We start from the raw sequence: 15,264 nt of genomic DNA on the forward strand, positions 1-15,264 counted from the left end.
TTTTTTTCTCCAATTTGCAACCTCCCATTTTTACAATCTATCACATTGGTAACGCAAGTTATTCGCTTAGAAAACAAAAAAAATAGGCAGCATCGCCAGAAAAAGCTCAAATTCATATCCATACATTTACAACACAATTTATCCCTTTCTCTTTTTTTCTGTTTCCCCTCAATATTTATATACCACTTGAACCTCTAAAAACCCATTAGCATCCGAAGGACAAAAAAATCTCAAGAAAAATACCAAGGATGATCAAATCCTATTTACGTGTAATATTACTCTTATTATGCGCCACTAATCTCTGCGCTTCATCATCAATAACCAGAACCAGAACTAGAACAATAACCAGATCCAGAACCAGAACAAAAACGAAAACTGTATCATTACATCATGTATACCAAACCAGTAGGACCAAGTGTCTGGGATGTCACCACGACTCGTTACAGTTCTTGTTCCGACAAAATTTGGTTCGTGCCCAAAGACTCGAAGCTCCTTTGATTTGGGACCGCAGACTCCAGAACTACGCTCAAAACTGGGCTAATCAAAGAAAAGGAGATTGTGCTTTGAGACATTCTTTCCAAAACGGAGATTTTAGTTTCGGCGAAAACATTTTCCATGGATACGGAAAAAACTGGTCCCCGGCCGACGCAGTGGTCGCGTGGGCCAGCGAGAAGCGGCACTATAATTACGGTTCCAACACGTGCGACCCTGGGAAGGTGTGTGGGCATTACACACAGATGGTGTGGAAGAACACGAGGAGGGTCGGGTGCGCACGTGTAAAGTGCAACAGTGGTGCGATTTTCATGACTTGTAACTATGATCCTCCCGGTAACTACATCGGCCAGAAACCCTATTGAGCGATCATTCATCTACTCCTTGATCTTAATATTGGAAATTGTTATATGACTTTTTGAAGGAAATTAGGTGGATGTATTGGGTATTTTTCTAGAAAATAGATGTTTTTGCGGGGCTTGTGGTGCTGGTTATGTTTGTATCTCTATACGTGATTATTTCACTTGATGGTTGTAATTGCATTTACGGTTATTCATATATATATATCCGTCCAATTATAAAAGATAATATGTTTTTCTTTTTAAATTCCGAATGCAAACAAATGTTTGTGTTTAAAATCCATATACAGTATATCAAGCTTCATGCAACACAAACTGGACTATTCTTTTGGTTCATTTATCAAGCATATATATTTATAATATTATTTGAAAAGTGATTTTTGGTTTATGAACTGTTACGTAAAAAGTCATAGCGGTTAAAATCAATAATATACTCAAAGAAATTTATATAATTTGTTATATAATTAAAAATGAAACTTACATATTATTATTAGATTTATATAATATATTAGATAATTGATTGTAAATTAATATGATAAATTTTCAGAAAAAACGTATTTTAAAAATAAGGTAATTTTTATATATATTGTGTTATTATCTGGAAATAATATTTTATATTATAAAGTTAATAAATTAAAATATAAAATAATGGATTTGCCAAATAAGATTTCTAATTAAATACTAAAATCTGTAATTAAATACTAATCAATCAAAAAAATTTGCAAATATGACTCAAAACTTGATTTTAAATACAAAACTATACCCAAACTTGAATCAAATGCAAAAATAACCTAAAAATCTTGTGAAATTACAATCATCCCTTTGTGACCAAACAAAAAACAAAACTCATTTTTACGAATATAGCCCCAGAATGTCGTCCGAGTCTTCTGAGTCTTACAGAGAAGTCTTCTGGCGTAGTTGATCTTAAAAATAATTTATAAAAAATTTTAAAAATATTTTGACAAGTGAAAAATTAAAATCATGTAATTATAAACAGTTTTAAGTAATATAAATTAAGACATAATAAAATTGAATAGTTTTCAACATAGATGAGTGAAAGTAGTTAATCATGATATTCTTTGGCTTAGGGTTTAACAACATATGCTGTAGTTTTGTATGTATTTTTAGGGTTAGATTTTGGAAAGCTTAAATGTTTTTTTGAAAAATTAAAATTTTACCTATATGTGTTTATTTTTGTGTATAGTAAACGTTTTTTAAGTTTAATTTGATTTTATGAGGTATTTAGTTAGTTAAGTTAGTTTAGGGGTTATGTTTAGGATCTAGACGACTAACATGTAAGTTGTCTGGCGATTAGAAGACTTCTCTGAAAGTCTTCTAACTCCGGCTAAAAATATTTTAATTTCCCGCTAAAAATATTTTAGTTTCCACCTAAAAATATTGAAGTCTTCTGGGCGACTTACAAGTAAGTCGTCTAGTAAGTCTTATATTAGAAGACTTACTTGAAAGTCTTCTGAATCGAAAATATTTAACTTTATTAGAATTTTTGTCTCCATATATAAAGAAAAATTTACACATTCTCTATCCTACTCTCAAATGGCTGCAACAAAAATAGTATGTTTCTCATTCTAAAACTCTCAAACCTCTCTCTAGTCTCTTTGAACTTATAAACACCAAACTTTATATCAATTTATTGTTTGTGTCTCGTGTCTTTCTCACTTGTTTATCTTGTTTTGAAGGTTTTTCATCACATGGTTCTCATCTTCTATTCATTTAAAGGTAGATCTCTTAATTTTATATATGTATTTTTGTTTGTTCTATAAAGGTAGATCTATCTAATCTTCCACTCATTTTCTCTGTTTTAAGTCATTTGAACGTTTTTAGATATGCATGTTTTTAAGATCTGGATTTGGATATGCAAGTTTTTCATATCTGAAAGACTTCTAGGACGACTTACCTGTTAGTCATCTAAAATATAATGCACTAGAAGACTTCTAGGACGACTTACCTGGAAGTCTTCTAACGGAGTCTTCTCACATGTCTCCCTTTCATAACAGATCTGAGCGTTTTGGTAAATTTTTATATCCGATTTTTCTTCATTTGGTAACTTCATATTGCATAAAGTTCTTACATTTTTTTCAAAGTAAAACTCTTCAAAACCATTCTAATCTCTTTGACTTGAAAACATCAAACTTTATATGAATTTTTCATTTTTGTACCATGTCTTTCTCACTAATCTATCTTTTTGTTGCAGGTTTTTAACCAGATGGTTCTCATCTTCCACTTGGATATGTACTTTGTGTGTTCTATAAAAGTAGATCGATATAATCTTCCACTCATTTTCTCTGTTTTTAAGCCATTTGAATTTTTTTTGATATGCATGTTTTTCAGATCTATAGCAAATTTTGGAAGATTTATGGAAAGTCTTCTAAAATATAATGCGCTAGAAAAGTCTCTCGGAAGTCTTCTAGCGCATTATATTTTAAAAGACTTCCGAGAAGACTTCCCATAAATCTTCTAAAGTCTTCTAAAATATAATGTGCTAGAAGACTTCTAGAAGTCTTCTGACGGAGTCTTCTTCCATATCAAGTGGAGTTCAAGCTTGTCTTTGTAGATGAATGATCTATAATTGTTTTGTTTCTGGTCTGTTTTGTTATTTGCATGTGTACTCCTTTAGTTGTGATTTTTTTTGTAAATTTGAAGATATATTAATAAAAAAATTGGTAAATATGTTCATATTCCACAATATTATATTGCCAAAATTACTTGACATAATTGAAATTATTGATATAACTTCAATAGCAAAACACAATAACAGAAAAAAATTAATCAAATTTATTACAACTAAGGGAGAAGAATTCTCAAGAAAACTTAGTCAAATTCATAAAATATAAACCATTACATAAGTTCAAAGATATAACACTTTCATTAGAAGTCTTATGGGAAGTCTTCTAGCAAAAAACATCATTGATGCATATAACAATAATGATATTTAAGTCATTGATACAACATATTAAGAATCATTTTAACCATTTTACTCACTCATAGCAAAAAACATCATTGATGCATATAACAATAATGATATTTAAGTCATTGATACAACATATTAAGAATCATTTTAACCATTTTACTCACTCATAGCAAAAAACATCATTGATGCATATAACAATAATGATATTTAAGTCATTGATACAACATATTAAGAATCATTTTAACCATTTTACTCACTCATAGCAAAAAACATCATTGATGCATATAACAATAATGATATTTAAGTCATTGATACAACATATTAAGAATCATTTTAACCATTTTACTCACTCATAGCAAAAAACATCATTGATGCATATAACAATAATGATATTTAAGTCATTGATACAACATATTAAGAATCATTTTAACCATTTTACTCACTCATAGCAAAAAACATCATTGATGCATATAACAATAATGATACTTAAGTCATTGATACAAAATTTTAAGAAACAAGTATTTTACCCACTCATAGCAATAATCATCATTGGTGCATACTTAAGAGATGGAAATAAACAATAGTAACTAGTCAAAACATATCATAATTTTTACAAGTTTGTATTGAAAAACTTAGTAAAATTTAGTAAAACTTAAGCAGAAAACATATTTTGAAAATATGAGTTTTACCTTGAAGTTACATAATACTCTTAAAAATACAAGTTATTCAAAAACTAGCGTCAGATCAGATAGACTCTTTAATAAACATGAATATTGGTAACCTCATAAATATCACGAATTAAGTTATAAATTTCATTCAGCAGCTAAAATATTGATTAATAGACATGAATTAACAAGAAAATGTTAAAAATTCTTTATAGTTTTATAGAAAATGAAATTTTATTAAACATTGACGCAAACGACTTCCACGGAGGTCGTCTGGCAGACTTCTAGGAAGTCGTCCATTTAGGTTAGTTTTGAAATGGATTTTTAACGTAGACGACTTACATGGAAGTCGTCCATCTTTGTTTGTTAAAAAAAACTTGAGAAGTCGTCTAGGAAAAACAGGTTGGTTTTGCATTTGACCGGATTGTGTCAGAAATTTGATTTTTCCTGGACGACTTAGAAAATTAAAAAATCAATGACGACTTCCATGTAAGTCGTCTCAGGTTAGTCGTCCGTCCGATGACTTACAGGGAAGTCGTCCAAGATAAGCAAGGTTTGACCAGAATCTCATAATAAAATCATGGACGACTTCAATGTAAGTCGTCTAGAAAAAAAATAATTTTTTTTGTTTTATTTTTCAGTTGCAAAACTAATCTGACACGACTTCCATGTAAGTCATCTAGGTATAGCAAAATATTGATTTTTTAATTTTCTACTAGACGACTTACGTGTAAGTCGTCCAAGAAAAGTCAAATTTTTAACACAATCCGGTCAAATGCAAAACTAACCCGTTTATCCTAGACGACTTACATGGAAGTCGTTTCGAATTTTTTTTTAACAAACAAAGATGGACGACTTCCATGTAAGTCGTCTATAAAAACACATTTAAAAGTCAATTGCAAAACTAACATCTGTATTGACCAGAAGACTTCCATGTAAGTCGTCTACAACCGAACGACTTACCTGTAAGTCGTCTGGACGAACAGATCTGAAAAAAAAATGATTTCATAGTTTCAAGTAGTGAGATAACTTGTTTAGCACACATAAGTCTTCTCCAAGCACCCAGAATCTCAAAAAAATGTGACCCACCAAGAATCGTAAGTTTCAATGGCTCTATGAAGCATAAAAATTTTAGAATCAAAATCTTGGGTTTTTTGGATGAATATGGAGAGAAAGTGAAAGAAATATTATTTTCAGTTCATAAGAATTGAGAAAAAAAGAGTGTAAATCGATTTTTAGGTGCATTAAGAGCTTCAAATTGGTTGTTCATGGTGGTTGATGTATTGATGGCAATGGTAATATTGTGAATACTTGAAGAAGATGAGGGTGATAGAGTAAAATATGCATAAAAGTGATGGCATTTTCGTGAATAATCTGAACTTTAGAGATGAAAGAGACAAGTCAAAGTTCCAAAAAACCATGGATTTGTTTTGTGTTTGACTTCAAGTTTTGAGTCATATTTATAAAAATATTGAGTAAAATTAATTATTACTTCTAATTAAATAATTAGAAGTATTTAATTAAGGATATTTCTAATTAAATACTAATCAATAAAAAAATTTGTATAAAGATATTTTCTAAAATATTTCTAAAATCTGATATTTTTAATATTTCAGAACAATACTAAGGATATATATTTTGATGAAAAATTTTGTCATATCAAAATAATTTGTTGTTTGATTTAAACGTTTTGAGAATATGAATAATAATTTATTATACGGATTTTTGAACTAATAAAAAATAAAGTGATAAGTATTCATAAAAAATATGTCTGTAGCTAATATAATAAACAAATACTCTTTATTTGAAATCAATAAATAATCAAATCTTTCAATATATAGTTAGTTATCTTCGTTTGGTTTATTACCCTAGCTACAGACAATTTATCCGAGAATGAGGATTCGAGAATGAGTGACACGTTCTATATTGGGATGATTTACATAGACCAATAATTTGTATTTAGTAGTATATGATCTAGGAAATTTAATGGAAATATGGAACTATGGAATGTCCCTGTGTCTCTGTACGCCGTTAATTTTTTTCTTCATTTGTTGACATAGCCATTACAAAAATGAAAAGTACAATACAAACAACAAACTGCTCGTAACACCACCAACATAAAACCCATGCAATACTTAGTTCACAAGTCACAAGAAAATATAAAAGCCACGAAGATTTAAACACATAGATTAAGAATTCACCAACGACTTAATTACAAAACCAAGTGTAGACAAAGTTAGTAAGGATTCTCTCCAACGTAGTTACCCGGTGGGTCGTAGTTGCAAGTGATGAAAACTCCTGCACCGTTCTCGCAGACAACGCGAGCGCAACCTATCCGTTTGGTGTCACGCCATACGATCTGAGTGTAGTGACCGCACATACCGCCTTCACACGAGTTGGTCATGTGGTTGTAGGACTTGGCCTCCACGGTCCATGACTCCACTGCGAAAGTTGGTGTCCAGTCTGAGCCACTTCCCCAAAACAAGTTCTCGCCGTATGGACCAGTTGAGTGGGTTAGGGAGCAGTCATACCGCCTCTGGTTAGCCCACCAAGTTGCGTAGCTCGCGATCCTGCCGTCCCAAACTAATGGAGACAGACCTTCATGAAATGTAATTAATCAAATCATTAGAATAAACATACAAATACTTTAATTCAAACCCATAATAATACTATTATCCAGTTGGTCGTTTGTAGGAAATATAGCCCAAATCCTTTGGCCGTGTATACTTTTTGTTTGTAACGCATATACATACCCTCTGGCCGTGTATACATATCCTAAAATTTTAACACTTTGAACTTTGCTTCATTCGAAACTCAGATCATTCCTGTAAGCACATAATTTGGAACTATAATCTTATTGTTTTTAATTTACTATTTGCATATTTGAAATATCAAATCGATAAAATTTAGTTATGATTCTGGTATATATATATATTTAATTAGAAGTTTAGGAAACTCAAGAACTGCAATCAATCAGTTTGTTTGAGTCATCCAGTTAACACCTTTGTATCCATTATAAAACGAGACCTTTTGGGTTTTATATATCATCACATACCAAAACTTTTTGGTCGGTATCGGATGTGATCCAACTGCCGGACCGGTTAGGATTCTTAAAACTTTGTCAAAACACATATATTTGGAAATTAATGTTTTTATGAATATATGAAAATACCTAAGCTGGTCCGAACAGAATTATGCGGAGCAAGGAACTGATCTTCAAACGAGCCCGTGGGTGGCTGGTAGTGGGAGGTGGGAGGAGGATGGTAGAGGATAGGTTTGGGGCTGGGAGTTGGGAGCGGCTTGGGCTCCGCGCCGTATGGCGGAGGGCTCATAAGTGTAGGTAGTCGTGGCCGGTAATAGTCTGCGTGAACGGTTTGGATGGCGACCAAGAGAATGGCAATAGCGAAAACTATGGCTCGGGTTGAGGTTGTGATCGCCATTCTTCTTCTTGTGGAGTGGCTCCAACAATTTTCTTTTGGATGATGGAAGAAAAATGATTTGAAGGGGGTGATTATTTATATGTTTATATTAGCGTATAATTAATTATGACAAATTAATTATGACAAATGCTGTTTGAGGATGTCAACTAGAAGTGGCTGCCATGTTCGATTATGGTTACCACTTATTACCATTTAAGTTTCGCTCGGTAAAGGATAGTTGTAGATGTTTTTTGACTGGGTGATTGTGGTCGAGTGGTAAGGAGACGGAACTGAGACGCCAACACGTTTCAAGTTCGATCTACCTGTTGCGCGAAACTAAGTCACAATTATCCTGGTCACCTAACACGGATATGGGCCTATGCTTTAGGACCCATTTGAATATCTAGAGAGAATGTCTATCCGTGGGCTGCATCTCCCATTGGGAATTAGTCTGGGTCTCTGCATGAGCCTGAAATACCCCCAGGTTAATCAAAAAAAAAAAAGTTTTTTTTCTAATATATATTTCCTCTCCTTCTTGCCCAATATATTATGTTTAGACTAAAGCTAAGTAAAATAGATTGAAGTATTTGAAAAAATGATCAAAAATAATATTTTTTATGGACAATTCTTTCAAATAGTATTTTAAAGTTTTTGTCACAAAAAATATCTTTGAAAGAGAAAAATGATTGAAAATTTTAATTTTAATTTTAATTTTTTTTGAGAATAAAGTAGCCTCTTTTAGAGAATTTCTCTTTTTTCATAGTATGTTTCATTCTAAATTATGTGACGACCCTACACAAAGGAAAAACAAAAATCGGTGTAGATTGGCTTATAGGAATAAACTTAATCAATGGGGATTTTACATCAAGGGCGGCGGAGTTATATATTAGTTGGATATTCTTTTAGTACTGTTAATGTGGCCGACTTAGCTCTTGAATAACAACACCCTCATTCTACATTTTTCTATTTGTTTTAAAAATTCATATCTATATATATAGCATTCACTTTAGGAAAATGTAGTTCTTATAATATAAAAATGTCAGTTATCCTGGTTTCAAGGATAACCCAAAGCTAATAATGTATATATTGATTTAATAGTTCAATCTAAAACTGTGAGGCTGAGAATTTCTACAAGGAAAATATAAGGATATTGGAGAATGTATAACTTTGGAAAATCCAACATTTCTTTAATCTGCAACTACAAGTTTTTGAATTAAAACCAAACTTTATACAAAAATTAGAACATAGATGAGGTAAACTCTTCCAATGATCTCTCTTATAATACAATAATAATATCAGTTTATGAAATAAATAAACTTTCGATAAAAAAATTATAATTCAACCATTCAGTATGTGACACATATTAGAAGAGTCTTTATAACGTTTGCAAAAGTTGGCAGTTGATCTTTGACTTGGGATCATACAAAACTAGCATGACTAGAGCTTTCATTGACCTCTTTACTAGAATCCAATAGTATGATACAAGGAGCAGTTCTAGCTTAGTGTTTCATCAGTTCATTAATTCAGCATCAGTTTTTAGGCATAGAGAATCAAAGCTTGGGCTGACACAATTGATCATATCACAACAAGAAGCTTCTACAAAAACATAACATGTATAGACCATATCAGTAGAGAGAGTAAACTGAAACATCTAGCCTCAGAGCCCAAAGGCCTACGAAGGAGAGAGTACTGACAAAAACCCAAATTGACCTTCAGGCTCAATGGGAAAAGTCACGTTAAAGGGAAATAATCTTCTAAATCCAAAAAAAACTCCTCCTACGTGAAACGAACGGCTACGATTATATCTGAGATTCCGAGTGGATGATTTGGATTTTGGAGTTTTGGAGAATGTCAGAGAGTGGGACCCTTTCGAATGTTAAATACGTACACCTCACCACAAAAGAGAAACATTCTCTCAGTCATACCGAGTTGACCCATAAAAAACAAAGAGCATCGAACTAGGAGGCAAAAGAGGGGGAGACTCTGTCGGATAACTATCAACAAGCAAACACAACAATCACTCCGGTCGCCGTGCGAATTTACTCTCACCGTAAACTCTTAATCGCTTGCTTTATAATCTTTTTTTCTGTATTGCGAAGTCTCCTCCGCTTCGTTCGGAGGGTTTTAGATTTTTGTTTACAAATCGAAGAAAATTAGGGTTTTTAATTTCGTCTTAAAACAGATATTTGAAGAATGAAGAGGAATCTAGACAAGAGCAACGATGAAAAGCAGCCTGAGCGAAAGCGCCCTGCTCTTGCTAGGTAATAATGTATTCATCTTTCTCCAATTGATTTTGAAATTTTCTAAAACCTTTTTTTTTTTTCTGCTTCTCTTTGCTAGTGTGATTGTTGAGGCTATGAAAGTTGACAGCTTGCAGAAGCTCTGCTCCTCTCTTGAGCCTATCCTCCGCAGAGTTGTATGTTCTGTTTTTAATTGTATTGGATGGACCCTATCAACTATGCTTTGGTTTTGTTTTATAAAAAGGTTATGAATTATTAAGGCCTTTGGTATGTCTATTGCTTGGAGTAGGTGAGTGAGGAAGTGGACCGTGCTTTAGCAAAGTTCATCCCTTCTAGGCTTGCCGAAAGGTAACCACTTTTTTATTGAATGCAGAGAGCTTAGTGTGTATACCCTGAAGCTTCTGATTACTTACTGCAGCTCTGAGTCTTCTCCCAAACGAATTAGCGGTCCTGATGGCCGGAACTTGCAGCTGCGTTTCAGGACTAGACTATCTCTCCCCTTATTCACCGGAGGAAGAGTGGAAGGAGAGCAAGGCGCTTCCATCCACGTTGTATTGATAGACGCAAACACGGGGCGTCATGTGACGTTTGGACCAGAAGCTTCACTCAAGCTCGAGGTCGTTGTCCTCGAAGGTGACTTCAACAAAGAAGATTGGAGTCGAGAAGAGTTTGAGAGTCATGTTGTGAAAGAGCGCGATGGGAAGAGACCGTTGCTTACTGGAGATCTCTGTGTTGTTCTCAAGGAAGGGGTGGGTGCCTTGGGGGAGATTGTGTTCACTGATAACTCGAGTTGGATTCGGAGTAGGAAGTTTAGACTTGCTTTGAGGGTTGCCTCTGGGGGATGTGATGATGGTGTACAGGTGCGTGAGGCGAAGACTGAAGCTTTCACTGTTAAAGATCACAGGGGAGAATGTATGTATTCAAAATTTTCTCTATCACTTTGTACCTTGTGATGAAATTTCTGGTATGTGCAGTGTACAAGAAGCATTATCCACCTGGTTTGAATGATGAGGTGTGGAGATTGGAGAAGATTGGTAAAGATGGGGCGTTTCATAAGAAACTAACCGCTGAAGGAATAGTTAATGTGGAAGACTTTCTGAGAAAATTGGTTAAGAATTCTGCTAAACTACGAGCTGTAAGTAGTTGTAACGTCAGGATAATGACATCTTTCATTTGATTTTTTGCTTATGAATAGTTTTATATGCTTATTTGATATGTGTCTAGACTCTTGGAAGTGGCATGTCAAACAAGATGTGGGATGTGCTAGTGGAGCACGCAAAGACATGTGTCCTAAGCGGTAAGCTTTACATCTACTATCCTGAAGATTCAAGGACTGTGGGTGTTGTGTTCAATAACATCTATGAGTTGAGTGGCCTTATCTCCGGGGATCAATACCTCTCTGCTGACTCACTCGATGACAGCCAAAAGGTTCAGTTATAAATAATCTCCTTAACTCTTTCCACTTAACTCGTTTATGCTGCTGTTTGGTGTTGTTCTGAGAAACTCTAATTTACAGATATGGTGGTGTTTGAATTTAATAGGTATATGTGGATGGATTGGTGAAGAAAGCACATGATAACTGGAACCTAGTCATAGAGTATGAAGGCAAAACTCCTTTAAACTTCAACCAGCCTGAGAGAGTGGAGATAGAACCTGTAACGGTGCCGGCAAATTACTCTGTCTTGCCTCCATCTCCTATACCTCCTAGTCAGTTTCCAGGATTCTCATTCGAAGGTTGGCAAAATCAAACCGTTGTAAACTACTAAATCTCAGTTCTGTGTGTTTTTGTAAGCTTATATACTATGTCTATCTTTTATTTGTAGGGTATAATGTTTTGCAGCAAGATCAGTTTATGGGAATACATCAACATCAAACGCAAACTCAAACAAACTTAGAAAATCAAAATGTAACTGGGTTGGCTCTTGGTACTACTACTCTACAATCCACAGGCGGGTACCAAGACATGGGTTCTTCTTCAGTTCATCAGGCAAATCTTGATCCCTTGGAAGAATGGTCACGCCAACATGAGAACGACCTCTTATCAAGGAGTCATGAGATGCTGGAGAGTGAGGACATGCAGCAGCTGCTCCAGCTCTGTAGCATGGGAGGAGGGGATGGAGAAGCTGGATATGGTTTCCCGTCGTTTATGCAAAATACACCGATGGTGCATGAGGACCGAGTGAGATCAGGAAAAGCGGTTGTTGGGTGGCTAAAGATAAAAGCTGCAATGAAATGGGGAATCTTCATAAGGAAGAAAGCTGCTGAGAAAAGAAGAGCTCAGATCGTTGAGCTTGATTAATTGATGATTGATTATACAGTATAACTAAACATACCAAGATCACATACTTAACGTTTTGGGTTTCGTTTGCTTGACATATTACAGGTTTTGTGACATCAACGTTAAAATCTTTCATCTATTAGTCCATCGAGTTTGCTTATGTTTTCGAAAAGATGTTTGGTAAAATAAGTCGAGGCCATAACTTAAAGGCTTGCTCCATAAGTCTGTCGTATAGAGAAGAAAGATAGATGCCTGTGGAGTGTAGACAAACCGGATGTTACTCGAGATTCTCACCTTGAGGTCACGGGTTTGCTAACATGTATTTCAGACAGAGGAACGCACCTTGGATCTGCAAAAGCGTTGAATGACTCAAAGGCTTCAAAGAAGTAGATGTATCATGTATGCTTGTCTGGTAGTCTCTCTTCCGCGTGAAGTTGATTTATAGAAGATCGACTGTATGTGGGCCTATAAAGCCCATTAATGTCTTCAGTTCCAACATATAAACCTGCTAATATCTTCAATTAATAGACCTCTCTATAAGATATTTAGATGCCCATCTTGTGAAGAACGTCTTTTGTATCAATTTCGTTTCACCTTAAAAGTAAGTGAACCAATAATCAAATGTGATAATCCCTTTGTTTCTAAAAAATGCATATTTTAGATTTTCACAAATATTAAGAAAAAATTAATATTTAACTATCAATACATTAATTTTTAAAATTATAACAATTTCCCATAAATCTAAACCAATAGCAATTCAATAAATCCAAAATTGTCAATTAGTAATATTTTTTTAAGTTTACAATTATTATTAAAAATACATAGAAAATGTAAAACATTGATTTTTAGAAACAAGTAAAAAGTGATAGAACATGCATTATTTAGAAACATAATGAATATTATTTATTATTTTTTAAATGATCACACATGCAATGCATGAAACATGTTTACATCTTATATCATAAGATTTTCCGTCATTTCTTCAAAAATAGTTATCCGCAAAACTTATCAAAACTTGTGCTAAAATTTAACGTCAATGTTTTGGACTGATTCTAAGATAGTTGCACTTGGGAGACTTTGTGAAATGAAACTTGTCAACATTAACGATGTTTAGGAGAAGATGAGATCTTTTCTGAGCTGGTCCCATACAATCATCTAGAAAAAGCGACGTAATGGTCAAGTTAAATAAATGTAATTTACACACTAAAAGAGACATTAAAACAAAACCGCGTCTCCTACTCCATATAGCCATCTTAAAACCATCTTTTTCCATGATTCCATCTTCCAGCTGTACAAACCAAAACGCGCATTTGTCTTTTCTTCAGTCTTCACCAAACCCATCGTCCGAACCGAACCTTCTTCTCTGACTCTGACCGTGTCTTCCCTTACTATAAATACACACCATTTTAACCTCTCTAACAAATCTTCAGTCAAAACAAAACCCACCAAAAAAAGAAGAAGCTAGATATGGCGATGATCAACTACTGCACCATCTTGTTTCCTCTGCTTGCTGCTATTATGATTTACTCTGTTTCCGCCAATTTTCACCAAGACGTGGAGATAACTTGGGGAGATGGACGTGGACAGATCACTAACAACGGCGATCTTCTTACACTCTCTCTCGACAAGTCTTCTGGCTCAGGATTCCAATCCAAGAATGAATATTTGTTTGGTAAAATCGACATGCAGATCAAGCTCGTCGCCGGAAACTCCGCAGGAACAGTCACTGCTTACTATGTAAGTCCCTACACCCTAACATACAAATGTCTTTTTAAAAAAAAAATTAGAGCAAAATAAGCTTAATGGTTTCTTTTGTTTTTTGTATAGTTGAAATCGCCTGGATCTACATGGGACGAGATTGATTTTGAGTTCTTGGGAAATCTAAGTGGTGATCCTTACACACTTCATACCAATGTCTTTACTCAAGGCAAAGGAGACAGAGAACAACAGTTCAAACTCTGGTTCGATCCCACTACTGATTTCCACACTTACTCTATCCTCTGGAACCCACAACGCATTATGTAAGTGTTCTTGCATGTTTCTAAATTCGAAAATGGTTACAACGAGTACCTTTTCTACATATCCAAAATCCAATATTATTGTATAGAGAAAAATAAAATAATGGATTCTTCAGGAAATAGCAAACCAACCGAACCAAAACTGTCCATACATATATATTAGACTATGGTTTTACTGTTTTATTATAGACCAAAAACTAAACACCCAAAGTCAAGATTGAGCAACCTATTGTCTTTTAACTCATAACGCAACGTTTTTATTGGATCTAATCTTGTTTGTCTTTTAACATTTTTTTCAGATTCTCTGTGGATGGAACTCCAATAAGGGAATTTAAGAACATGGAATCTCAAGGAACATTGTTCCCTAAGAACCAACCGATGAGGATGTACTCAAGTCTATGGAACGCCGAAGACTGGGCAACAAGGGGTGGTTTGGTCAAAACCGACTGGTCTAAAGCTCCCTTCACCGCTTCATACCGTGGCTTTAGTGAAGAAGCTTGTGTCGTGTCAAACGGGAAGTCATCGTGCTCCAACGGGTCAGGACAAGGGAGTGGTAGTGGTTCGTGGTTGTCCCAGGAGTTAGACTCGACGGGTCAAGAACGGATGAGATGGGTGCAGAGTAATTACATGATCTACAATTACTGTACGGACGCTAAGAGGTTCCCTCAAGGTCTTCCACGAGAGTGTCTATCTGCGTAGAGCTTTTAAACGAAAGATCCACAGCCATAAAATAATACTATTCTTTTGTTCATCATATAAAGTATCTTGTGTTTTGGTCACAAATTTTATATTCTATGTAAGTATGTACTATGTGAATGTATATTTAAGTGAGAAAAGGTTTTTTAAGTGAGAAAAGGTTAAACT

The 15,264-nt window shown here is 34.3% G+C and overlaps 4 protein-coding genes across 4 annotated transcripts; 3 read left to right on the forward strand and 1 right to left on the reverse strand.

Annotated features, from left to right (window-relative positions):
- The first annotated feature begins 169 nt into the window (after positions 1-169).
- Positions 170-1,055, forward strand: LOC106307566 (pathogenesis-related protein PR-1). The gene has a single exon (XM_013744555.1). The coding sequence runs from the start codon at positions 249-251 to the stop codon at positions 855-857; it is 609 nt and encodes a 202-aa protein (XP_013600009.1). The 5' UTR covers positions 170-248; the 3' UTR covers positions 858-1,055.
- A 5,421-nt stretch (positions 1,056-6,476) lies between these two features.
- LOC106307556 (pathogenesis-related protein PR-1) lies at positions 6,477-7,919 on the reverse strand. Its single transcript, XM_013744545.1, has 2 exons — positions 7,618-7,919; positions 6,477-7,043 (listed from the first exon to the last, which is right to left on the reverse strand). The coding sequence occupies exons 1-2, from the start codon at positions 7,883-7,885 to the stop codon at positions 6,682-6,684; spliced, it is 630 nt and encodes a 209-aa protein (XP_013599999.1). The 5' UTR covers positions 7,886-7,919; the 3' UTR covers positions 6,477-6,681.
- A 1,874-nt stretch (positions 7,920-9,793) lies between these two features.
- Positions 9,794-12,546, forward strand: LOC106307537 (calmodulin-binding protein 60 D). Its single transcript, XM_013744523.1, has 9 exons — positions 9,794-9,914; positions 10,047-10,125; positions 10,205-10,280; positions 10,394-10,452; positions 10,523-11,016; positions 11,079-11,239; positions 11,329-11,532; positions 11,646-11,838; positions 11,928-12,546. The coding sequence occupies exons 2-9, from the start codon at positions 10,058-10,060 to the stop codon at positions 12,401-12,403; spliced, it is 1,731 nt and encodes a 576-aa protein (XP_013599977.1). The 5' UTR covers positions 9,794-9,914; positions 10,047-10,057; the 3' UTR covers positions 12,404-12,546.
- A 1,249-nt stretch (positions 12,547-13,795) lies between these two features.
- Positions 13,796-15,264, forward strand: LOC106307545 (probable xyloglucan endotransglucosylase/hydrolase protein 23). Its single transcript, XM_013744534.1, has 3 exons — positions 13,796-14,119; positions 14,210-14,403; positions 14,700-15,264. Exons 1-3 carry the CDS (start codon positions 13,850-13,852, stop codon positions 15,097-15,099), a joined length of 864 nt encoding a protein of 287 aa, XP_013599988.1. The 5' UTR covers positions 13,796-13,849; the 3' UTR covers positions 15,100-15,264.

Source organism: Brassica oleracea, chromosome C1 (assembly GCF_000695525.1).
Source record: "Brassica oleracea var. oleracea cultivar TO1000 chromosome C1, BOL, whole genome shotgun sequence".
Lineage (NCBI taxonomy): Eukaryota > Viridiplantae > Streptophyta > Magnoliopsida > Brassicales > Brassicaceae > Brassica > Brassica oleracea.